General features: G+C 41.4%; 2 protein-coding genes and 2 non-coding genes across 4 annotated transcripts; 3 read left to right on the top strand and 1 right to left on the bottom strand.

Annotated features, from left to right (window-relative positions):
- Nucleotides 1–295: 295 nt before the first annotated feature.
- Nucleotides 296–15,105, bottom strand: dhx33 (DEAH (Asp-Glu-Ala-His) box polypeptide 33). Its single transcript, XM_052125920.1, has 12 exons — nt 14,787–15,105; nt 12,572–12,732; nt 12,254–12,481; nt 11,875–12,045; nt 10,559–10,744; nt 6,604–6,715; nt 6,356–6,515; nt 5,934–6,022; nt 5,156–5,283; nt 4,334–4,537; nt 3,733–3,819; nt 296–2,135 (listed from the first exon to the last, which is right to left on the bottom strand). Exons 1-12 carry the CDS (start codon nt 14,995–14,997, stop codon nt 1,827–1,829), a joined length of 2,046 nt encoding a protein of 681 aa, XP_051981880.1. The 5' UTR covers nt 14,998–15,105; the 3' UTR covers nt 296–1,826.
- A 1,996-nt stretch (nt 15,106–17,101) lies between these two features.
- Nucleotides 17,102–23,628, top strand: rplp0 (ribosomal protein, large, P0). Its single transcript, XM_052125933.1, has 8 exons — nt 17,102–17,125; nt 17,859–17,970; nt 18,207–18,382; nt 21,092–21,179; nt 21,258–21,404; nt 21,756–21,941; nt 22,841–22,981; nt 23,414–23,628. The coding sequence occupies exons 2-8, from the start codon at nt 17,917–17,919 to the stop codon at nt 23,567–23,569; spliced, it is 948 nt and encodes a 315-aa protein (XP_051981893.1). The 5' UTR covers nt 17,102–17,125; nt 17,859–17,916; the 3' UTR covers nt 23,570–23,628.
- LOC127643337 (small nucleolar RNA SNORA63) lies at nt 20,825–20,953 on the top strand. The gene has a single exon (XR_007970489.1). It is a non-coding gene; the product is annotated as a small nucleolar RNA SNORA63 (small nucleolar RNA).
- On the top strand, nt 22,669–22,797 carry LOC127643336 (small nucleolar RNA SNORA63). Its single transcript, XR_007970488.1, has one exon. It is a non-coding gene; the product is annotated as a small nucleolar RNA SNORA63 (small nucleolar RNA).
- Nucleotides 23,629–24,722: the final 1,094 nt, after the last annotated feature.

Below are 24,722 nucleotides of genomic sequence, written 5' to 3'. Positions count from 1 at the left end.
CACACACTGACAGCCACACAATGGAGGTCAATAGAAACTAATGTGTGGGGGTGGGGTTCAAGAAAAATTAGACCAAGGATGGTTAATGCATTCAGAAAACATCGGCCAATCAAGGTTTATCCTCTTTGGCTTTTTATATGAACGAATGAATTTATAATCTTACACAAACATCATTATATCTCATTCAAATGCAGGTCAGAAACGACCGTTTATGGCATGAAGCATAAACATTAAATTCATCATCAAGTGAATTTAATAACGAGATGAGGCAGAAAAAACTCATTTTGAACTCATATTTATTTTGATCAATAATACTGTGTAATGTGTGATTCTTCCACATGCTTTAACAGAAACTGTGAAGAACTGTAAAAATCCTGATCCTAAAGATGTGCTGATGTCCAGCGTCCCACAGAAACCTGAGCGGTCATATTTGACCATGTTATTTCATGCACAGCAGACATTCATCACTTATACGTCCAACAACACGTGGATTTGTGACGCAATCAAGAAATGCATTGTTAAATGATGTGCTGTTGTTCCCCAGACTAACAGTAGCATGCATTACTATGCGTAATATTATCATCTAATATTTCCTCCGTGCAAATAAATCAATCTAGAATTCCAAATCTTAACATTGGCACGTGGATTTAGAGACTCCATATTGCTCACATCGGACAGTGCAACAGTTTGGTGCTGTATTTATAGTGTAATGGCTGTTACGTCTTATTTAATAAGGCGTCTAAGAATGTCTAAGATGGTTTTTTATTCTTAAGAAACGACGGTAATGCAACACTATTTTAGGCTTCAGGTGAATTCAAATATTCAGTGATTATTCCACCAGCAAAACAACACCTAACGCTGACATATCATTATTTCAGCACTTGTGTTTGTGCATTAAATGACGGAGTCACGGCACACATTATATGTTGTTCAGAACGGCGTGTCTGTACGTGTGCAGTTACTTCCTCCTCACAAACACTTAATGGGAGAGTCTCACAAAAACGGTCAAGAAATGGCCAAAATCAAAAGAAATATATAAGGAACAATATTTTGATTTGGGTTTTTTAGGACCATTGGGATTTTTTGCATTATTATAAATAAATAAATAAATGAAAACTGTTAAAGAAGAAATGGTTCGTTCCTGAGCCGAAGTCTTCAATTTACATAATGTACGGGAAAAAAATTATTTCTCTCTTCAAAAAAAAAAAAAAAGTTGAAGAGAAACCCCTCCCCCCCCGTACATTATGGGACATTGTATTTATGACAATTACGCAAAAACCAAGAGTAATGTGAAAAAACAATTCATATAATTTTTTTTTTCTTATTTCCCGACTCACACTGCAAGACATTTGTTTTAGTCTTAATTTGATCACAGATAACTTTGATCCAGCGGCAACACTTCAATGAAACGTTTCTCACGTTTACTCCTGGACCAACCTGATTTAAAGAAACATGCAGACATTCCAGAAACAAATGTCATCCAATCAGAACTCTAAAACAGTTTGTAAAACATCTGTAGAAACAGGCATGAAAACTTTGCATTTAATATCGCAAGTAGAAACGACTCGGTTCTAGAAAAGATTTGGTTAACAAAGCACTCGATTACCCAAACGACTAAAAGTGTTTGGCAAAACTGACAAATGTGTTGCATATTTGCACAAAACAGCGCAAACGTCCAAACGTTAACGTGAACAAAATGCATATCGTGTAAAAACGTGTCTAAGGCTAGAATTGCTCTTCAATCATGCACTCTTCAGGAATAATAAATGTGATGTCAGAACGTGTCATTCAGCTGCAGCATTACCGCCCTCTTGTGTCCGGGAGGGCTAACTCCTGCTTGCGCGGAGCTTGCGGCGGAAATATTCCGGCGCGGCTTCGTGCAGCCAATCAGAATCCACCAGGCACAGATCCCTCATATAGCAGCGCGTCGTGTGCAGCAGCTCATTAAAAACCACGTACGCTGGTTTGGCCTGGAACAGAACGGAGGACGGGTGGATCGCCACAGTCTGGTGCGTGTCTAAAGCCACGTAACTGCCGTCCAGCTGCAATTCTGCAGCGTTCATAAACAAACCGTGAGCCAAACAACGACGGACGTTCGCCAAGTCTGATTGAGATGATTCCATCTTCATATTCATCTACAGAGAAGATAAAAAGTATTTTAATAATAGAGAGTCACAAGTATTTTTTGAACTGAAGACAAACCGGAATTGCTGATATAGTTGCAATCTGCGTGATATACTCCGGGTTAAATTGGATATTCTTTTAATTTGACATACTTTGTTATGTGCAGTAATATTTTCCCCATGTCATACAACATTATTAACTAGATAGTAAGTGTTGGCTTGACAAAGGCTGAAAGTTTAAACTAGTTTTAAAAGTTTGAAATGTATACAGCTATTACAAACAAACAACCAGCTAGTCAAATAAACTGTCAGATAGATAGACAGAATATGTTGCAGGCTATTGCTAGAATGTTGTTAGTCATTGCTATTATATTGATTGGTGTTGCTAAAAATGTAGCTAGGAATTGCTAGCACGTTGAAAGGCATTGTTAGAATGTTTAAACATGTAGCTAAGATTTGCTATTATGTCATTAGGCACTGCTATCATGTTTAGCATGCTGCTATACATTACTAGCATAGTTTAACATATTAATAGGCATTGCTAGCATAGTTTAACATGTAGCTAGGTGTTGTTAGCATATTGTTAGGAATTGTTAGCATGTTGCTAAGCATTGCTATTATGCCGTTAGATATTGCTAGCATGTTGTCAAACACTGCTATCATGTTTTAACATTTAGCTAGACATTGCTAACATGTTATTAGCATTGCTACCATAGTTAGAATGTTGTTAAGCATTGTTAACATGTTGCTAGGCATTGTTAGCATATTGCTAGGCATTGTTAACATGTAGCTAAACATTGCTAGCATGTTTTAGCGTGTAGCTAGGCATTGTTAGCATGTTCTAACATGTTGTTAGGCATTGCTACCATAGTTTAACATGTAACTAGGCATTGCTAGGTCATTGCTAGGTGTTGTTAACATGTAACTAACATATTGCTATTATACTGTTGGACATTGCTAACATGTTTTAACATGTTGTTAGGCACTGTTATCATGTTTTAACATTTATCTAGAAATCGCTAACATGTTGCTATACATCGCTAGCATGTTGTAGCATTTACTAGGTGTTGTTAGCATTGTTTAGCATATTGCTAGGCATTGTTAAAATGTTTTAACATGTATCCAGGCATTGATAACATAGTTTAGCATATAGTTAGGCGTTGTTAACATATTGCTAGGAATTGTTACCATGTTGCTAGGCATTGCTAACATGATGCTAGGCATTGCTAACATGATGCTAGGCATTGTTTGCATGTTTTATCATGTTGTTTGACACTGCTATCATGTTTTAGCACGTTGTTTGACACTGCTATCAAGTTAGGCATTGTTAACACAATGTTGCTAGGCATTGCTAACATGTAGCTAAACATTGCTAGCATGTTCTATCTAGTTTGGAAGTCCGCTACAGGAATACCATAATTCCGATCAGTTAGAAAAGATATAGCACACTATATAGCACAAGTCGGAAAAGTCTGAAGGTCTTTTGTTTGGTGGATGTAGCTTGAAAGCTCTAGGAGGAGTGACATTCATAAAATGTTGGTCTCGGAAGAATAATAATAAGCTTCAATATTAGAAACCATGCTGTCTACATCAGTATGTGTGCGTTTACCTTGATGCAGATATCTTTGAGCTGGGCACGGACTTCTGACACAAGTCCCATGTTCCTGCTGTTCACAAAGTTTTCTCGACACCAATCCTGTTGCAAAGTGTGAAGTACGAAGAATTTTGAAGCAGTGCTCAGTTTGTGAAAACAAGCATGAATCACGTTTACATTAATGCATTTACAATGGAAGTCAAAGGGAAAGTGTAGCTTCTATATGTGTTATATAAATCGGGACTACTCTTCCAGGTGAGTGAACTTGTAATAGTCATGACAGGAGATTAACTGACGGATCTAACTTTACACAGAAAAGGTTAGTGATTCTATCACAGTAGTCTCTAGTCACAACATTGTTTATGTTAACATTTATCTCATATATCACGTGTAATGTCTTGTCCGGCTGATTTCCATTTGTAAACACGATTTCTATTTTTGTCCAATGACAGTTGCAGCTGTATATTCACATCATGCAAACTCACATATAAACTCATGCTTTTCATTAACATCAACACAATCATGCAAATATTGATTTTGTCATTATCTCAAAATCTTAATGCAGATGTCATAACCTGCGAGACATGCAAATCCATGTTCAATGCATGATTCGTACCTTGTTGCCGCTGACTTTCCTAAACGCTCTGTAGATGTTGAGGAGGGTCATGTGATCGCCCTCGCTGGAAATGAATTTCTTGCGGACAGCGAGGACGTCGTCTCTGCGAGCGGGGGGGTTGTAGAGCACAGAGTCCACAGACAGCAGAGAGATGATGGTCAGAACCTCCTCAGTGCAGGAGAAGTCCGGAGACATCAGGACAGTCTATAGATAGAGAGAGAGCACGCTGACGGTCAACGACACACCACACAGAATTATTCCCTTGAGAAAATCTTCTTTGTTCTTTTGGTATTTCTATGGATTCATTTTCTTTTTGGAGCTTTACAGTCATTGCATGGAAAAGTATATTTCAGGCTGTAAAGCTTTCAAAACACAATTAAACAAATTAATTAACTCTGTGTTTTCAAAGAAAAGTTGCTAGCATGTTTAGATGGTTGCTAGCATTGGTAACATGTTGTTAATCATTGCTACTATATTGATTAGTGTTGCTAGCATGTAGCTAGGCATTGCAAGCACATTGCTAGGCATTGTTAGAATGTTTTAACATGTAGCTAGACTTTGCTAATATGTCGTTAGGCACTGCTATCATGTTTTAACATGCTATACATTACTAGTATGTTGTAGCATACTGCATTACTAGGCATTGCTAGCATAGTTTAGCATGTTGCTAGGCATTGCTAATATGATTCTAGGCATTGTTAGCATGATGTTAGACACTGCTATCATGTTTTAACATTTAGCTAGACATTGCTAACATGTTACTAGGTGCTGCTACCATTGTTAGCATGTTTTTCAAAGAAAACTAAATGACTCGATTCTTACTTTAGAGAAGCGCGGCTCTAAGGGTAAGCAGGCCATATTTTTGCCCAGCGGCGTCAATAACACCTGTTCATCTTTTTTCTCGACAGCCCCCAGAATGTAAAGCTGCTCCACGGCCATCCGGAGAGACTCTGAACACACCATACACAGAACAAATAACAGAAATGGTTAAACGGCCCTCTGGGATACTCGATTCCGATTAGTCAATGGCGCCATCTAGTGGATTGGCATTTCTGAGTAACAAGTGCAAATCCGGGGATCAAGTCACATCAGGATATTGCGAGTCACCTTTCCAACATCTTTGTGATCTCTACAAGGAAGCCATTTCCATTTATTTACTTATTTGGTTATTAGCCATGTAATAAGCGGGATAATGTACCCCGACATGGTGATGCAAGAATGCTCTGCTTCACGTTGGGGTCCTGATCACCCTGTCTGTGTTTATTTAGTGATAACTACCAGCTGACTGTACATTATCCCTTACATAAAACATGAATGCCAAGAACACCCCTTAACCGTGGTAAAATCACTGTAACGTACTTCGCAATATATTTCTTCAGGCTTATTGCTTTATTGCCTAGTGTTGTAAAAGCACACGCAAATTAAACAGATTCAGACAGTAAAAGCATACATTGAATTAATAATGTACATGTTATGGTGCATTCACATACAACGCAAATCGAGCACTTCGAGCGGCGTGATTACATACAAAGTCAATGCAAAGACGGACATTTTTTTTCCGCGTTGTATGTGAACGCACCATTAGCGTTTTCAATCTTACCGGGTGATGGTTTAGACATGAAGTCAAAGTTGAGGACATCAGGAACGCCCAACGCCAGCAGCTGCAGTACGACACTGGCCAAATTACACCTACAGAACCAGACAGAACATTTGTATTGGACGCTGGCACCTCTAAATTTGTCATGCAGTTCATAAATATTTAGTTTGATAAAACATTTTTAAAACACGTTTTAGAAGTCAAACTGTCTGTAACTTGACACACCATCAAGACGCTGAATAAAGGACACAACAATGAAAAAAACATTAAACGCAAGAACGTGTCATGTGTAAACGGCCCCTACTTTGCCAAACGGAGAGCCGTTGACAGTGCATGAGATTACACCAGGGGTCTCTGTATGTAATAAAGAAATCAAGAGGCCATCTTATGAATCCGCATTTGAATACAGGAAGCACGCGCTGTACCTCTGTATCTCCGGGACGGTCATGTTGGCGAGGTTATCAAACTCCTCTTCAGTGTACAGACGGTAACAGAATCCAGCATCTTCTCTCCCCGCTCGACCCGCACGCTGCCACGCCTGTGCTTTCGAAACTCGCTGAACTGCCAGTACCTCCAAACCGCTGTCTGATTCAAGTAAACAGCCCTTTTTTAAACTCAATCCCCCACACAGCTAAACAGACACTAGTGAACACATTCGGACTGAAAGTTTCACCTGGATTGTAGCGTTTCGCTTTCACCATCCCCGTGTCGATGACGTATTTGATCCCGGAGATGGTGATGGACGTCTCGGCGATATTTGTGGAGAGGACGACTTTCCTGGATCCCTAATGCACACACAAAAAAAGGGATTTTTGTTTTTTACTATTTGAGGAAAAGTTAAGCCAAAATGACAATTCTGTCATCATTTGCTGACCCTCAGGTTGTTCCAAACCCGTATGACTTTCTTGTTTTTTTGTGAATCAAGAAACGTGTCGTTTAAGTGATATAATGAAAGTGTTTAGTGATTCTGGGCTGTCAAACTCCAGCACTTTTTTTCTCTATTCAAAAATTTATTTTTTCATCTCTTCAAAAAAAGGGAATGCGGTACCAACCTTGGCCACCAGGTGCCACTATCAGTAAACATGTAATCTCATGCTTTTAACGCTTTCTCTGTTGCTATATGTCATGTGCAGGCTTTCATGGTAAAATGTAATTATAATAATATATTTTAATATAACAAGTTGTCTATGCTTTTGAAACACACCGTCTACTGCAGAAGTGAAGAGTTCCAGATGAAGGTCAAATAAATATCCAAATATTGTTGGTCTGTCTAAACATGAGCTGTGACATATAGCAACAGAGAAAGCATTAAAAGTATAATAATAGTAATAATCTCATATGCATGTACACACATATTAATAACGCTATTTCTTACTCAAGGTGGCATTGAAGTTTCAGGGATTGACTTGATATACATTTAAAGAGCACCTATTATGATTTTACAAATATGACCGTTCATGTAGTGTGTTATATCGCTGTTTGTGAATGTAAAAAAGTCTGAAAAGTTTCACAAATCAAAGTACAGGACAAATGGAGTTATTGACTCCCAAAAGAACGAACCGATTCTGAACACCTGAAACGAGTCGTTAATAATTCCAGACTCAGTTCCTGTACTAACCTACAGAATTTGGTAACATAAACCCGCCTCTGGTCTTCATTGGCTGCTCGTGAACAGCTTTGACCCGCCCTCAAACACTACACTAAGCGGTAGACCAATCACAACAGACTGGGACATCTGACCAATCAGAGCAGAGTATGCTCTCTGAAAGGCGGAGTTTAGAATGAATGCTTTAGAACGGACCAATCAGAGCAGAGTATGCTCTCTGAAAGGTGGAGTTTAGAATGAATGCTTTAGAACGGACCAATCAGAGCAGAGTATGCTCTCTGAAAGGTGGAGTTTAGAATGAATGCTTTAGAACGGACCAATCAGAGCAGAGTATGCTCTCTGAAAGGTGGAGTTTAGAATGAATGCTTTAGAACGGACCAATCAGAGCAGAGTATGCTCTCTGAAAGGTGGAGTTTAGAATGAATGCTTTAGAACGGACCAATCAGAGCAGAGTATGCTCTCTGAAAGGTGGAGTTTAGAATGAATGCTTTAGAACGGACCAATCAGAGCAGAGTATGCTCTCTGAAAGGTGGAGTTTAGAATGAATGCTTTAGAACGGACCAATCAGAGCAGAGTATGCTCTCTGAAAGGTGGAGTTTAGAATGAATGCTTTAGAACGGACCAATCAGAGCAGAGTATGCTCTCTGAAAGGTGGAGTTTAGAATGAATGCTTTAGAACGGATCATTCAACGAGACGTTTTTGACACTGGGGAAAAAAAAGGAGCAAATTAAAATGTTTTTTGACCTTGGATGCATGTAAATCTATTATATGAGACCTTTAAAACTAAATTAGGCACGTTTAAAAACCATAATAGCTGCTCTTTAACCAAGAAGTAAATGCTCAAATATATTTTACTCTATTATTTTCTGTATACATGCCAGGTCACTATATATCCAAGTATTTCCTATTGTCTAACACAACACCCATGCATTTAAAGGTTAACAAAACTGAAGAATTTGTGCAAGGTAGTTTATACATTTGTATTTTTAAACAGCAGATTTTGCTTTTAATTGTAGACTGTAGACGGTGTTATTTACTAGCGCCACCCAGTGGTCAATGTGTAACACGATCTAAGATTAATAAATGCTGTTAAAGTTCTGCCCATTCTAGTTTATTTTAACAATCGTGCTACCTACAGTTGACATATACAGACTTAATATACAGTGTCTCCACATGTTCTAGCTCCATGTGTACGTGTGTTCTAGCTCCGTGCGTGTTCTAGCTCCGTGCGTGTTCTAGCTCCGTGCGTGTTCTAGCTCCGTGCGTGTTCTAGCTCCGTGTGTGCGCGCGCGTTCTAGCTCGCGGCTGCGTTCTAGCTCGTGCGAGGCTGCGTTCTAGCTCCGTGCGAGCGCTCGCGTTCTAGCTCCGTGTGCGCGCGCGTGTTCTAGCTCCGTGTGTGCGCGTGTGTTCTAGCTCCGTGTGTGTTCTAGCTCCGTGTGTGCGCGTGTGTTCTAGCTCCGTGTGTGCGCGTGTGTGTTCTAGCTCCGTGTGTGTTCTAGCTCCGTGTGTGTTCTAGCTCCGTGTGTGTTCTAGCTCCGTGTGTGCGCGTGTGTTCTAGCTCCGTGTGTGTTCTAGCTCCGTGTGTGCGCGTGTGTTCTAGCTCCGTGTGTGTTCTAGCTCCGTGTGTGCGCGTGTGTTCTAGCTCCGTGTGTGTTCTAGCTCCGTGTGCGCGGTGTTCTAGCTCCTGTGTGTTCTAGCTCCGCGTGTGTTCTAGCTCTGCAGTGCTGTGTGTTCTAGCTCGTGTGCTGCGTGTTCTAGCTCCGTGTGTGTTCTAGCTCCGTGTGCGCGTGTGTTCTAGCTCCGTGTGTGCGCGTGTGTTCTAGCTCCGTGTGTGCGCGTGTGTTCTAGCTCCGTGTGTGCGCGTGTGTTCTAGCTCCGTGTGTGTTCTAGCTCCGTGTGTGTTCTAGCTCCGTGTGTGCGTGCGTGTTCTAGCTCCGTGTGTGTTCTAGCTCCGTGTGTGCGTGTTCTAGCTCCATGTGTGTGTTGATCAACGATTCGATTAGAGTGATTAATGACATTGCTAACATGCACAAAGTGATCGTTCGGCTTCAGTAGACTTTGAAAATAATGCACGAGTCACATCTTTGTGGTTTTATGGTGTTTCTTTATGTAGCTCTAGAGTCACTATTCACCATCATTATATGGCAAAATAAATTCCTTTTGTGTTCCACGGAAGAAACAAATGTATGCCGGTTTTCAACAACATGAGGGTACATAAGGGTGTGTTCACACATGTAGTTCGGTTACCAAAAAATAAAATGATACATTTAGTCCTGGTTCATGTAGTGTTCACACTGGCATTTTTAACACCGAACCTAAAGATACAAAACTAAAGGCATCAGGGAAACCACAACCTGATTGGGCTGCTTTTATATCCTATATTTTGCCGATGACGGAACTTGCCGAACATCCAAAACAATGCTGCTGCTGGGCTAAATGCACTCGTTATATTTATATATGTATATACGGTGGTATTTTCACCAGCTGAGAACAAACGAAGAGTTAATAAAATGTGTAAAAGAGTCAAAACAGCGGCAGGAATTCCTCTGTTGCTCACACAAATGAAGATATGCTGCGAGGACGGTGGACGGGTGGTTCTGATGCCAGTACCGAACTGTAATGGGCAACATCACTCCTATGATGAGAAGAACCAGGTATGCTTGAGGTCAGTATTAAAGGCAAATTACTTCCTGTTTCTGGTCCGTTTAGACGTCTTTAGTCCATGTTGCGTTCATCAATCGAACCGCACCAGAGTTCATTTAGACGCGGACCAAGACCCGCTATTCAGGCGATCTCGGTCCGCTTGTTTGGTGCACACCAATGTTCGGATGGCAGCGTTCGCACTTGTTCAAATGGACCGCACTAACAGAGCAATCGCACCAGAGTTCGTTTTAATCTAAACAAACCTGCCAAGTGTGAACACACCCTAAACATGTCAAACTATCCCTTTAATACCTCAACATTCATACGCATCATCACTCATGTGATCAATGCTACATGTCTCTGTATGTCTGTAGTGACCTTTGGTGTGGGCTGAAAGACCCGGAGCTGTTGAGTCGGGGGGAGAGAGGCGTACAGCGGGATGACTGTCATTGGTACGCAGGTGTCAGGCAGGTGTTTAGCGATGTCTCGACAGGTGCGTGCCAACGCTTCGATCTCCTCTTGCCCCGTCATAAACACAAGGATATCGTGAGAAGGTGGAGCTTCCTATAAGAGTAAAAGTAACATTTAAAACACACATATTTGTCACACTAAAGTGTAAAGGCCGTCGCACACCGGACAGTCTTTGATAACAATTTGGAAAACTATACGCATTGCGCCGGAAAATTGAGCAGCCTCCAGAGTCGTAGCTGGGCACCACTGACAGGTTTGCGTACATCCATAGAAAGCAATTGTTTCCAATTTTTGAACACGGCATGTACTCCGCCAGACGTGTCCGGTGTGCGACCCCCTTAAGACTTGTTGGACTTGTGTATGTTGGTGTGACAAGGAGAAGGGCGGGGCCAGGCCGTGACTACGCACTAATCAGCCGAGGAGAGGGATAAGTGCAGCCAATGCGGCAGTTTGAGAGAGAGAGCCACATGCAGCTGCCATGTGTGTATTTGTGTTTGTGTCTTTTTGTTTAGATTAAATATTATTTTGTCTGTTCAGCCGGTTCCTGCCTCATCCTTTCCCAACCTTAACCTTTGTTGCATTGGTGCCGAAACACGGGAAGTAGGAGGGATGCGCTGTCGGAGTCCTCGCCACTGCCGTCCACCCAAAGGAGCAGCCGCGGCCGTCAGCCGGGGGACTGAGTCGTCGCTGCCGGGTGTCAGGACGAGGAGGAATGCCGCCGTCCACAAGGGTAGGAGAGGCTCGCTGCTGAAGCGGTGGAGCCGCTGCCAGAGGCGGAGGGGCTCCCTACCATCCACCAGAGGGGTGTTCCGTCCGCCAGGAGTCTGAAGACTTGCTCTGGTCCACCAAGGAGGAACGGCTGTTGTCCGGCAGAGGGTCGAGGACCAGGCGACGGTGTGTCTGGGAACCGGCGAGCAAGTTTTTCTCTCTCTCTCTCATTGTCGCTCTGCCTAGCCCTTTCCCTCTCCTCATTTTTCCCTCCCCTCATCCCCCTCCCCAGCTCTAGAGAGGTGCGGAAAAGCCTGTGTGTAGGCGGGGCCGGAAGGGCACTCAGTTGGCACATCCCAGTATTTAATTCCAAGCGGTTTATCGCTGTATGAGCTAAAACCCAGAACAACACACAAACATCCTGACCAATCAGAGGACAGTTTGCTCACATTCATTCATTTGTAATATTGGCAGACTTTGGTTCTCCATACTGAACTGTGTGTGAGTGAACGGACCTGGTGAATCTGAAATATAGACACCAGAGCTGCCTGGAGGTAGTCTGACTGAGGCCGTTTGGTGTAGTAGATCTGAATGGGATGCTGTCGGCCCTCCAGATACAGAACTGGAGATTTGTTGAAGTATTGAGAGAACAAGTCCACATCCATGGTTGCAGACATCACCAGAACCTGAAGATAAACAGCACTCGTTCACTGAACAGAGCAGATGACTAAAGAATGACTAAACTAGATTTACGTTTGCATTTGAGGAACGTTTAGATCAAAACAATTGCAACTATTATTTCAATGGACAATTGTGACTCAATAGTTGTGGCTCATGTTCTGACTCTCATTTTCCAATGAACATCTTGCATATATAATTCAGATTCTTTTGTACCTTTAGTGGTACTTTATTCTGTTCGGTGCGTTTGCGCTGGGCCGTCTTCACCACACCGAACAGGACGTCCGTGTGCACCGTACGCTCATGAGCTTCATCCAGAATCACTACAGTGTATCGCAGCAATAATGGATCTCCTATCGCCTCTCTCAACAACATCCCGTCGGTCATAAACTTCAGCTTGGTCTCGGACGACGTGACATCTTCAAACCGCACCGTGTACCCCACCTGAGAGTCAGAGTTAGTAGATATTTACCTTTAATCAGTATGACACAATAACAGGTCATGTGCCATGTGTGCGAGTCAGTGAGAACCAACCAGTTTCCCCAATTGAACTCTCTTCTCTTCTGCCACTCGTCCGGCCAGTGATAAGGCTGCCACTCGGCGCGGTTGAGTGACCGCAATGACACCCTGCCGCCCAATGCCAGCTTCATACAGGTACTGTGGTATCTGTGTAGTTTTACCGGAGCCGGTCTCACCTGAAAGAAATGCCAATGTGTCTGTAACGGTCAGGGTTTAAACAAGCTTTATTTAACAACAGCATGCATTTAGTACAGACAACGGTTAGTGGGAGTATGTGCTGCAGAAAACCTGGTTGCATTTCAAACAAGGATTTATTGAGGTTTATCAATGCCTGATTCCCACATTCTCATGCAACATTATCTAGGAGCTTTATGAGAAATCTTCTTGCGTCGGTCCCCCCGGAGCAACCTGGAGTTAAGTGCCTTACTCAAGGACACAATGATGACTGTGGGGATCAAACCAGCAACCTTCTGAGTACCAATGTATTATACAGTGCACTTATTACAGGGACAATCCCCCCGGAGCAACCTGGAGTTAAGTGTCTTACTCAAGGACACAATGATGACTGTGGGGATCAAACCAGCAACCTTCTGAGTACCAATGTATTATACAGAGCACTTATTACAGGGACAATCCCCCCGGAACAACCTGGAGTTAAGTGTCTTACTCAAGGACACAATGGTGGTGACTGTGGGGATCAAACCAGCAACCTTCTGAGTACCAATGTATTATACAGAGCACTTATTACAGGGACAATCCCCCGAACAACCTGGAGTTAAGTGACTTACTCAAGGACACAATGGTGGTGACTGTGGGGATCAAACCAGCAACCTTCTGAGTACCAATGTATTATACAGTGCACTTATTACAGGGACAATCCCCCCGGAACAACCTGGAGTTAAGTGACTTACTCAAGGACACAATGGTGGTGACTGTGGGGATCAAACCAGCAACCTTCTGAGTACCAATGTATTATACAGTGCACTTATTACAGGGACAATCCCCCCGGAGCAACCTGGAGTTAAGTGCCTTACTCAAGGACACTGGTTTGATCCCCACAGTCACCACCATTGTGTCCTTGAGTAAGGCACTTAACTCCAGGTTGCTCCGGGGGGATTGTCCCTGTAATAAATGCACTGTAAGTCACTTTGGATAAAAGCATCTGCCAAATGCATAAATGTAAATGTTTCAAAACGTAAATGATAATGGCGTTTGATATGAAATGAAGCAAGATCACTTTGACTATTAGGCTGTTATTATCCGAGCTGAGGCTAATATGATGCATTTATGAATTTATATCTGTAAAGAGCACATATGGGATTGCATAACGCATAAATCATATCTTGCAAATTATAAATGTGATTCAGTTTTGGGGGACACTGTATTTTTTATCTCCCCTTTTCCTCCTCAATTCGGAATGCCCAATTCGCTGTAAGTTCTCGTGGTGGCGTAGTTGCCTCCGCGTTTGAGACCATCAATCCGCGCATCTTATCACGTGACTTGTTGAGCGTGTTACCGTGGAGACGTAGAGCGTGTGGAGGCTTCACGCTATTCTCCGCGGCATCCACGCACAACTCACCACACGCCCCACCGAGAGCGAGAACCACATTATAGTGACCACAAGGAGGTTACCCCATGTGACTCTACCCTCCCTAGCAACCGGGCCAATTTGGTTGCTAAGGAGACCTGACTGGAGTCAGCACTCAGAAGAAAAACTCCTTAGCGTTGCGCCCTGAATGTTATCTTACTTATGGGGGTTTTGGAGACACAGATACTTCATAACTTAAATAACTAAAATAACTTTGCATCTACATAAAAACACACGTCAGACCAACAATATTCCCCTAAATGTTGTCTAACATTTCTAGTCTAACAGAGTTGTCTGAATGAACAATTTAATTTTGAACAGTGTTGCTGATTTGCAAGTTGCAACATGAATAAATTATGAGATTAGTGTCATGGGCCTATTTTTTGTTTACTTTATTTATGCTGTTATTGTTGTTTTTTGTTCGATTGAGTTAACACTTAAAATCTGAATTCTATTTAAGATAAATGAGTTCAAGGAACATAGATATTTGAGCTATGAAACATTTCAAATCATGTTTAATAATGATAATAAAATGGATTTACAGTGAGAGAATGTACCCCTATATGCTATTGCCATCGTACATACTTAAAAACATGGTATTCACAAGTACTCCACTCATGACTGTTTGTGCGCATGTCTTACCGATGAGCACAGCATTGTGCAGCTGTCTCAGCTGATTGATCAGTTGAGTTCTGGCCTGATAAATGGGAAGCTGTTTCCTCTGCACGTCCAGGCTGGTCGGCGCATGACTCGCTCTGGGCAGCAGCATGCCACCGGGCCTCTTATCCAGACGGAAGAAGGGAGACCCCGGCTTGAATCTCTTCGCCGGAGGGGGGTCGGGCTCGTGGGGCATGGTCTGCAGGAACCGCGCGGCAGTGTGAACCAGTCTCACTCACTTTAATTGTGGACAGACAGCAGAGAAACAGCCCGGTAACAGTAGTGCGTCTTCTTCTTCTTCTTCTTCTTCTTCTTCTTCTTCTTCTTCCGGTGATGTTTTATGGTGGTTGGAAAACCAACGTAAAAGGTGCATTTCCGCCACCTACGGCACAGTAATGTGGAGCGCACTGCACGTCACCTCCCCACGTATGGAGTTAAACATGTGGCAAAATTCTGCGCGCGCAAAATTCTATTTTGAGCGCACAAAACATGTTCTCTGATGCGCAAGATAATAGTTTGAGCATGCAAAAAGGTATTTTGCACGCAGAGTAGGTAGGAGGAGAAAGCAAAATGTAAGAATTCTGAGCAAATACACATTCAAATAAACGTAAACAAAATTGATTTTCATTTACTCAAAATGAATTTATTTTTGCAAGAAGAGTTCAATTGCGGAACATTTTTTTTGTGTCCACATCACTCGCATGGTCCGTCCACACTGAGTCCGTTGTGAATGGCAATAGCACCGCCCACAACTGCAAAGCCCTGCAAAGGGTTGTGCGAACTGCCAGAAACATCATCGGAGGTGAGCTTCCCTCCCTCCAGGACATATATACCAGGCGGTGTGTGAAAAAAGCTCGGAGGATCATCAGAGACTCACCGGAGTCATGGTCTGTTCTCACTGCTACCATCAGGCAGGCGGTATCGCAGCATCAGGACCCGCACCAGCCGACTACATGACAGCTTCTTCCCCCAAGCAGTCAGACTTCTGAACTCTTGATCTCTCACGATCAATAATCAGCACTGCACTTTATTAATCACACACTGGACTGTCATAATTATATTTATCCTAACAACACACTGGCAACTGCCTATCAACCGACAGCCTGAATGTCAATACAACCACTATACAACCTTTGTGCACATTTACATATAGATTATTTTTATTGTATACTGTCTATTCTGTAATGTATACTGCACATTGTATTTTATTGTGTATATTGTGTTGAGTCATTATTTGTATATTACTTTAGTAAGTTGTGTAAATCTGATGTTTATTGTAATTGGTATATGTCTCATCACTGTCATGAGTGAGATGTTGCTCGGAACTGCACATAAGACTTTCACCTACTGTTGCCCTTGTGTACATGGTTGAGTAACAATAAAGTGATTTGGTTTTGTGCTCTCAAATTATCATCTTGTGCGTGCAGAATTTTTTTTTGGTGTGTTTCAAATATCATCTTGCATGTGCATATTTTTTTGTGTGTGTGTGCTCAATATCATCTTCCACATGCCGAAAATGTTTGTGATCTCAAAATATAATTTTGAAGAATTATGGCACATATATAACTCCATACTACCCACGATGCAAAGTGACTGATGTCGCGCATAGATGACATCACCTTTAATACCTTACAGATCCGTCACAAAAAAATAATTCTGGAGTTAATCTCCAACTAAATAAAAATATATTAAGTTTGCTGACTAATTTAATTTGCAAGGACACCCAAATATATAATAAAAAAAAATAGAAAAGCACTGAAAACATGCAAAGCCATAAAATAATTGCAATTTATGTAAATTATTTTCTCTGGCAATGTTGGTTGGTACCTCTTCTCAATGTTCTTGTGCCGTGGAATAAAAAAAGTTATTAGTGTTATTGTGGTATTTTTTTTTAAATTATGAACTATACATTTTTAAGCGGTCATATAATTTGATTATAGTATTATTTGAATAGTTATTCAGCAGGTCAAAATAACTTTTTAATCTCAATCTACAAATGTAATAAAAAAATTAATGCGTCGTTAAGGTTTGACAATACAAATTAATAGCATTAAATCGATTTGTTTTTTTTTATGATTTTGCGTATTACATTACATGTTCGTTCCAGGCATTTCAATCCTCTTGGATGTGAGTGGCAGGGGTATTGACCAATCAACACGCAGTCATGCCTCTTTAACGCTATTCTGATTGGATGTGAGTGGGGGGTATTGACCAATCAACACGCTGTCTCGCCTTTCTGCGCTATTCTGATTGGATGTTGGTCTTGAATAAATTTTTGCTGCTTCCTGCTTCGGCCTCTTTCCTTTACGCGTCCCTACTGTGAGGTAGGTATAACGGCGGTTCAGCGCTTGTTTTATTGTTATAAACCAATATTGTGGCTGTAAAGGCATAAATATTGAATCAATAATGAATGATCATTATATGAAATCGTTAAGAATGTACTCTGCTATTAAAATTGCATTTAGCCTTTAGTTTGCAATCGTAGGCCTCGCACCACGTGTTGTGCTGTGAGAGAGAGGAGCTATTTTATCATTTTTTATATTTTATTCGTTTAGTGACGCATACACTATTATCACTCTTGCATATTCAACGCCAACCATAGGCGAAACGCCGTATGTAATTGCATAATTATGTGTTAACTAGAGAGAACTAGGGCTTATTTTAATGCACCATGATGGGCCCTCCTTAAAACCGTGCGAGAATTAACATTTGTCATTTTCATATATTTCGTGACCGTGTCCTGGTCACTTTATCAAGACAATGAGAGGGAACATTTTTGTAGAATATTTTAGTTCCGTAATTTTTTTGGCATTATAGCATTTTCAAGAAAATCCATTAAATCTTGCCTGAGTTTGTATTTTTAAGCGTATTCCTCCATATAAATGCCCAAAAGAGCTGGCAAGGTATTAAAAATGGGCAAGTACCCTTTTCAATTCTCTAAATAAGATAACCATAAGTACATTATGATGTCACAATGCAAAAATTGTTGGGCTTTATTTTTCTATGCAAAAAACGATTTATACTAAATGTTAGTTAATCCTATTCTCAAATCCTCAGATTTGTCAACCTTGTCTTTAAACCGGCTGTTCAACCGATCCTTGGAAGCACTGCAAAGATGCCCAGGGAAGACAGGGCCACGTGGAAGTCCAACTATTTTATGAAAATCATCGTAAGTTCTTTCCACATCTTTTAAGGTGTACTCCAGCAGGTTTAGTTACAGGTCAGCTGTGGTTGTGCTGATTTGTCGTTCCCCCTGCTGAAATGAAATGATTTCATTCTATCCCTGTTTGTCTGCATCCCACGGCGTGCAGGGACGCTTTGTCTCAAACATTGCAATGCTTCAGCCATTATAACCACAAAAAAACATTCCTCAAGCTAGTTTTTTAACTTTGCTTTTCTTCATAGCAACTGCTGGATGACTTCCCCAAGTGCTTCATCGTGGGCGCAGACAATGTCGGCTCCAAGCAGATGCAGACGATCCGTCTGTCTCTGCGGAGCAAGGCCGTCGTGCTCATGGGCAAAAACACAATGATGCGCAAAGCCATCCGTGGCCATCTGGAGAACAACCCTGCTCTGGAGAGGTGCGTATCTGTTAGGATGCTTTCACACTTGCTCTTTTGGTCCGCACAAGTTTGAATGATGGCAAAATTTGTTTGGGTGGTGTGAACGCGTAGTGGGCTAAAGCACATAACTGGTAATCAGAAGGTTGCTGGTTTGATCCCCACAATCACCACCATTGTGTCCTTGAGTAAGACACTTAACTCCAGGTTGCTCGGGGGGGATTGTCCCTGTAATGAGTGTGTAGCATTTATTAATATCTACTATATAGGTTATTCTATCTAGACTAGGTTTCAGAAGATTTAGAGAAGTAGGAGGTAGTGGACTGAAACAATAACAGTAACGACACAATTATTAAGGTAAAGAATGAAAATATTTATATGAGTAGGCATGAATAATGAATGTAAAATCCTAGGGTGCACCCTCTAAGTAGCCTAAGATTTCTATACAATGAAAATAAAATAAATAAAATACAATATTCAAAAGTGCTTCTTTACAAAGATCTTGGTCTTGTCTTTAGTCCATGAATGTAAAATAAAATACCGTCCTCTAAGATTCTGTAGTTCTAGTTGGGTGGCTCGCCATCAAACTCCAAATCTTTCCAAGGAATCAAAAAAACCTGACCTATGTAAACCGGGTCAGAATAACATTAGGTAACATATTATACATGAGGTAAGTACAGTGTATTAAACATGTTACACCAAGTACACATTTTTTGTACAGTCTTGTAATAAAATGCATTTCCCATTCTAGTCATATGTCTTGATCTCTTTACACCATGCATTCCAACAGTGTAAAAACAGAGCTAAAGCTATAGGCAAGTGTTAAAACCATGCACTCAAAATACAGGAATATAGTTTACATACTGCAAATTACCTTTTTAATAACCCAATTGTATATTGTGAATAAACTAAGATTTACTATTTTAACAGAAATTGACACATTAATATGCATTAATATGACAACATGAACTGAAATACGTGACATGCTGCGTAATATCTGCTTTAGCCTACTGTAGCATAGCACTCAATACTTTAATCACTTTGGCTAACTCACCAAGTTTCACGTCGGATAAAACACAAAGAAAATCCCACAAAACGAAAATCCCTCAATGCTCTCTGGCAGCGGTGCAGTTCCCAACGTACTCTTCAAAGTGTTTAGATAACGTATGTAATTATATTTGAGCGCTTTTTAAGTTAATGTCTCTTATGTCTCGCATAGGCTGCTAACAGGCTGGCTGTGTGCTGTCTGCATGGCAGAGAAGCTTCTGCTGTCACCTATCAATCAAGGCTGGTTCAACTCTTAAACTGATGTTTTAATTGGTTCATAATAACTATATGCATTTATAATAAGTTAACTAAGTTTTAATATTTTATTATATAATAATAATATAATATATTTATTTCCATACATTTTTCTAGTGGGCTACAAGTGCACTGAAAGTCACTTTGGATAAAGTACTGGGGTGGTGGTGTAGTGGTCTAAACCACATAACTGGTAAACTGTTAATCAGAAGGTTGCTGGTTCGATCCCCACAGTCACCACCATTGAGTCCTTGAGTAAGACACTTAACTCCAGGTTGCTCCGGGGGGATTGTCCCTGTAATAAGTGCTCTGTATAATACATTGGTAATCAGAAGGTTGCTGGTTTGATCCCCACAGTCACCACCATTGAGTCCTTGAGTAAGACACTTAACTCCAGGTTGTCCCTGTAATAAGTGCTCTGTAATTCGCTTTGGATAAAAGCGTCTGCCAAATGCAGAAATGTAAATTAACGCTTTTTCCGGAATCCGGTGCACACCCGCCTGTCGTACCGGAGTCCGCTTGAAAAGGTGGTCTGTGGTACGGTTCATGTGAACTCTGGTGCGGTTCACTGCTGTTATGAACTCAATCGTAACAAATTGCAGAAGTGAGCCACTTTTGATGTATAAATTGTCTTTGCAGGCCCCCAATTGCAATTAAATCCCCTTCAGAGAGCAGCTCGCATTCATCTCTTGCAATGCATCTGCGTGCTCCACAAACGCAAATATTCTTCATGGCACATTCAATGCATCCGTGGCAGACAAACATTTAGCAAGTTTTGGTGGTAAATCCGAAGAGTTGAATGCATTAACACTGTGACACCAAGTTACACAGCTGCCGCTTGTATTTGCGTTGATGACCTAATTGGACCAAAAAGAAATGTGGAGGTCAGCGGGGTATGGGGAGAAATTCTGGTTTGGTCCAAGAAATCAAACGAAGTGTGAACGCACCCTTTATGAGGTTTAAACAATTGTGCAAAAGTCCCTTTCATTCTGCTTCGGAGACGTTCCTAAAGTAATGTATGTGAACTGGGATTAGATGTTTTTAAAGCACCCTGTGAAAAAAGGATGAAGAAAAACAACTTCTAAATGTGGTTCAACAATCATTATTTAATAAACTATCTCGAACATTACACATACCAAACATGACTTTTCTTTTAGTCTTCAGCAGGATAAGTTACAGTCCAGCTGTTGCAGTGCTGGTTTGTCGTTCCCCCTGTGCACATAAACCTGTTTCCTACTATCCCTGTGTGTTTGAATCCCACAGCTCACAGGGACGCTTGGTCTCAGACAGTGTTTGAACTGGGCTTGTATATTGTGTTGGGATGAGATCATTTGGTCATACCGCCCTGTTCTGTGTCTCGCTGGATGTCAAACAGCCATTCAAAGAATTCTGGATGAACGTTTATGGATTTTTCCCGTGTCTCTGTAGGCTGCTCCCCCACATCCGTGGGAATGTTGGCTTTGTCTTCACGAAGGAAGATCTGACGGAGGTCCGGGACCTGCTGTTGGCAAACAAAGTGAGTATTTCTGTTGATGGTTCATTTCTCTGTTGGGGCTTGAAAGCATCTCCATATTGTGGTCATCTCTTGTCTTAGGTGCCAGCTGCTGCCCGTGCTGGTGCCATCGCCCCCTGTGAGGTTACCGTGCCTGCTCAGAACACTGGGCTGGGTCCTGAGAAGACCTCTTTCTTCCAGGCTTTGGGAATCACCACCAAGATCTCCAGAGGAACCATTGAAATCCTGGTGAGGAGCAGAGAAATAGTCCTTAATTTTACTTGTGAACTGTTTACATAAAGCACACTTCTAGACTTGATGCAAGTGTAATAATTTAAACTATAGCAACATGGAGGTTTACACCTTGTTTTAGACAATGCAAACTTTCTAAGAAATGAATGAAGTTCGTGTAATAAAGGGTTACAGTTTTAGATTTCATAAATGTTCTTGTCGGGACCAGTTGAGACACTTGTCACATTGTGCAACTGGAACTGAGGCTCTTGAATTACATCTGATGTGATTTTAATATTGTGATACAATTGCTCCGATTTCATTAGCGCTGTACCCGTATTTCACCCGACCGTTCTCTTCCGCTGTCAGAGTGACGTTCAGCTGATCAAGCCTGGAGATAAGGTGGGTGCCAGCGAGGCCACGCTGCTCAACATGTTGAACATTTCGCCCTTCTCGTACGGGCTGATCATTCAGCAGGTGTATGACAACGGCAGCGTTTACAGCCCGGAGGTGTTGGACATCACTGAAGATGCTCTGCACAAGAGATTCCTGGAGGTATGTCATTCATACTCTCCTTGTGATGGTGACTGCTTGAGTACTGCTGCAGGAATGCAGAATTTTAGCTGTTTTGTGAGCAAAATGTCACTTTGTTGTGAATTGGATCAACTAATCAGCCATAGTTTAAATTTAGATTCAAAATGTTCTTTCAAGAAGTTAAAATGCAGTAGTATACAAGGCAAGCGCAAACGATTTTATATGTAAACTTTAGGAAGATCAACTTTTATATAATTGGATATGCAAAGATGAATTAATGTACTCTTTATATAGATGTATATAATTTGTTAAAACTTGGTATTTAATTTGCTATGAGGAGCCATAGAAGCCGACATGTCTTAAATAACGCTTCCAGATAAATATTTTATGATAATGCATTGGTTATAATAAAACGATAATGTGCAAAAAAAAAAGTTTTATTGATCTTCATAAATATTTAATTTATACAAATGTAGTGTGTGTTCATGTTTGTCCATTTATGCATTAACTAATGTGAATGTACACAACTTCATTTTATATATGGGTTGGTGTAGGTGGACATTAACTAATCAAGATTAATACACCTTCGTTGTTACATAATGTAGTTAACTAATGTCAAATACAACCCGTTTAGGGTTACCAAAACATTTAAAACATGACTGTGATTAAATCTAATCACGGATTAAATCTCTGTTTGAACTGATTCATGAGTGATGCATATGGACTGCTGATGATCGCATTTGTGAAGATGCAGGATAAGTTACAGTCCAGCTGTTGCAGTGCTGGTTTGTCGTTCCCCCTGCGCACATAAACCAGTTTCCTACTATCCCTGTGTGTTTGAATCCCACAGCTCACAGGGACGCTTGGTCTCAGACAGTGTTTGTGTCATTATTAATGTGATCTTTATTTGTACATCTCAGGGTGTGAGGAACATCGCCAGTGTGTGTCTGCAGATCGGCTACCCCACCCTCGCCTCCATCCCTCACTCCGTCATCAATGGATACAAGAGGGTGCTGGCTGTTTCCGTGGAAACGGACTACTCCTTCCCGTTGGCTGAGAAGGTAAAACTCCTTTCCTCTTGGATCTCATCATACACCAATCTTGTTGCCATTCTGTCGTTCTCCCTGCATGATCAGTTTCCTGCAATCCCCGTCCGTCTTCGTCCCCGGCAGATAGTGACGCTTGGTCTCAGACGGTCCTTAGAAATATTTGTCCATTTTAAATGCTTTGATGGATCTATAAACAAATGCGTTATGTCATGATCTGTCTCCGGTGTGTGGAGTGGTGGCGGCGGCGTTGTGGCTAAAGCACAGGGCTGTTAATCAGAAGGTCGCTTGTTTGAACCCCACGGCCACCACCATTGTGTCCTTGAGCAAGGCACTTAACTCCAGGTTGCTCTGGGGGGATTGTCCCTGTAATGCACTTGTCTCTTTGGATACAAGCATCTGCCAAATGCATAAATGTAAATGTAACATCCTCTCCTCCCTTCACAGGTGAAAGCTTACCTGGCTGACCCCACCGCCTTCGCTGTCGCAGCTCCTGCAGCCGCTACTGAGGTAAAATCTGCTGCTCCTGCTGCCAAAGAGGAGGCGCCCAAGGACGAGTCCGAGGAGTCTGATGGGGACATGGGCTTCGGCCTGTTTGATTAAACTGCAGAATGAACATCAGTCTGTCAAATTAACCACAATAAAACACCTGGAAACAAGAACAGTGACTGAATTAGTTTGCTGTAAATGGGGTTAGGTGTAAATGCATTTGGCAATTTATGTGGAAATTTAAAATTGTTTAGCTTCCAAACCGAGTGGGCTGTGATTGTCACAAATCAGAACTTGAATTGTTGATATTAGTTGACACTTTCATCCCAAATGTTTCCTTGTGTGTTCAACCACCTTTGAGTAATCTGAGGTTCAATTTATTCAGGACACAATGAGAGGTCATTAAATTAGTTGTGCACGCATAAAAACCCACAAGGGTACAGTTTAACCCTGTCATGGCCAGCCCAATCTCAAGACCTGAACCCGGAAGATGGATGGCCACAAGCCATCAAACAAAGCAGAGCTGATTTACTTTTTGAGCCAGGAGTGGTGTAAAGTCACCCAACAGCAATGTGAAAGACTGGCAGAGGGCATCCGAGGACGTTTGAAAGCTGTGATTTGAAAATCAGGATTATTCCAGCAAATATTGGTTTCTGATCTCTCTTAAGTTAAAACATTAGTATTGCGATTAAAAATTAATATGAGCTTGCTTTGCATTTGAGGTCTGGAAACGCGGCATCTTTGTTATTTTGACCAGTTGTCATTTTATGCATATAAATGCTCTAAATGACAATATAAATTACATTTTGTAAAAATCCAATTAACTTGACAAACGATTTATGAACATGCACCTGTGGAATGGTTAAGACACTAGCAGCTTGTATAGGCAATTAAGGTCACGGTTCTAACAATGTATGACCCCAAAGAGACCTTTCTACTGACTGAAACACCAAAAGAAAGATGCCCGTGAATCTTTTCTTATCCATTTATGTTGATTTGGCTCTGGAGCATTTATAATAAGCAGTCAACCAATCAAGACTAAACTATTTCACATTGGGGGTGTGCAGATTGGTTTTATATTCTTAACGATTTAACACAAACCAGAAACAAATGCAACGATGTCTGAACTGTATATTCACAGTATTATGAATGAATTGTTTTGTTGTGTGACTTATTTTCATTAGTACTGTACAAAGTTAGAGGTGCGCTGTTTGATAGATTCCCCCGCTCCCCCTACCTCGGGCTTCCGGTGGTTAGACCTGAACTA

This window comes from Xyrauchen texanus, chromosome 4 (assembly GCF_025860055.1).
Source record: "Xyrauchen texanus isolate HMW12.3.18 chromosome 4, RBS_HiC_50CHRs, whole genome shotgun sequence".
Classification (NCBI taxonomy): Eukaryota; Metazoa; Chordata; class Actinopteri; order Cypriniformes; family Catostomidae; genus Xyrauchen; species Xyrauchen texanus.
This window is presented reverse-complemented; position numbering and strand designations above follow the sequence as displayed.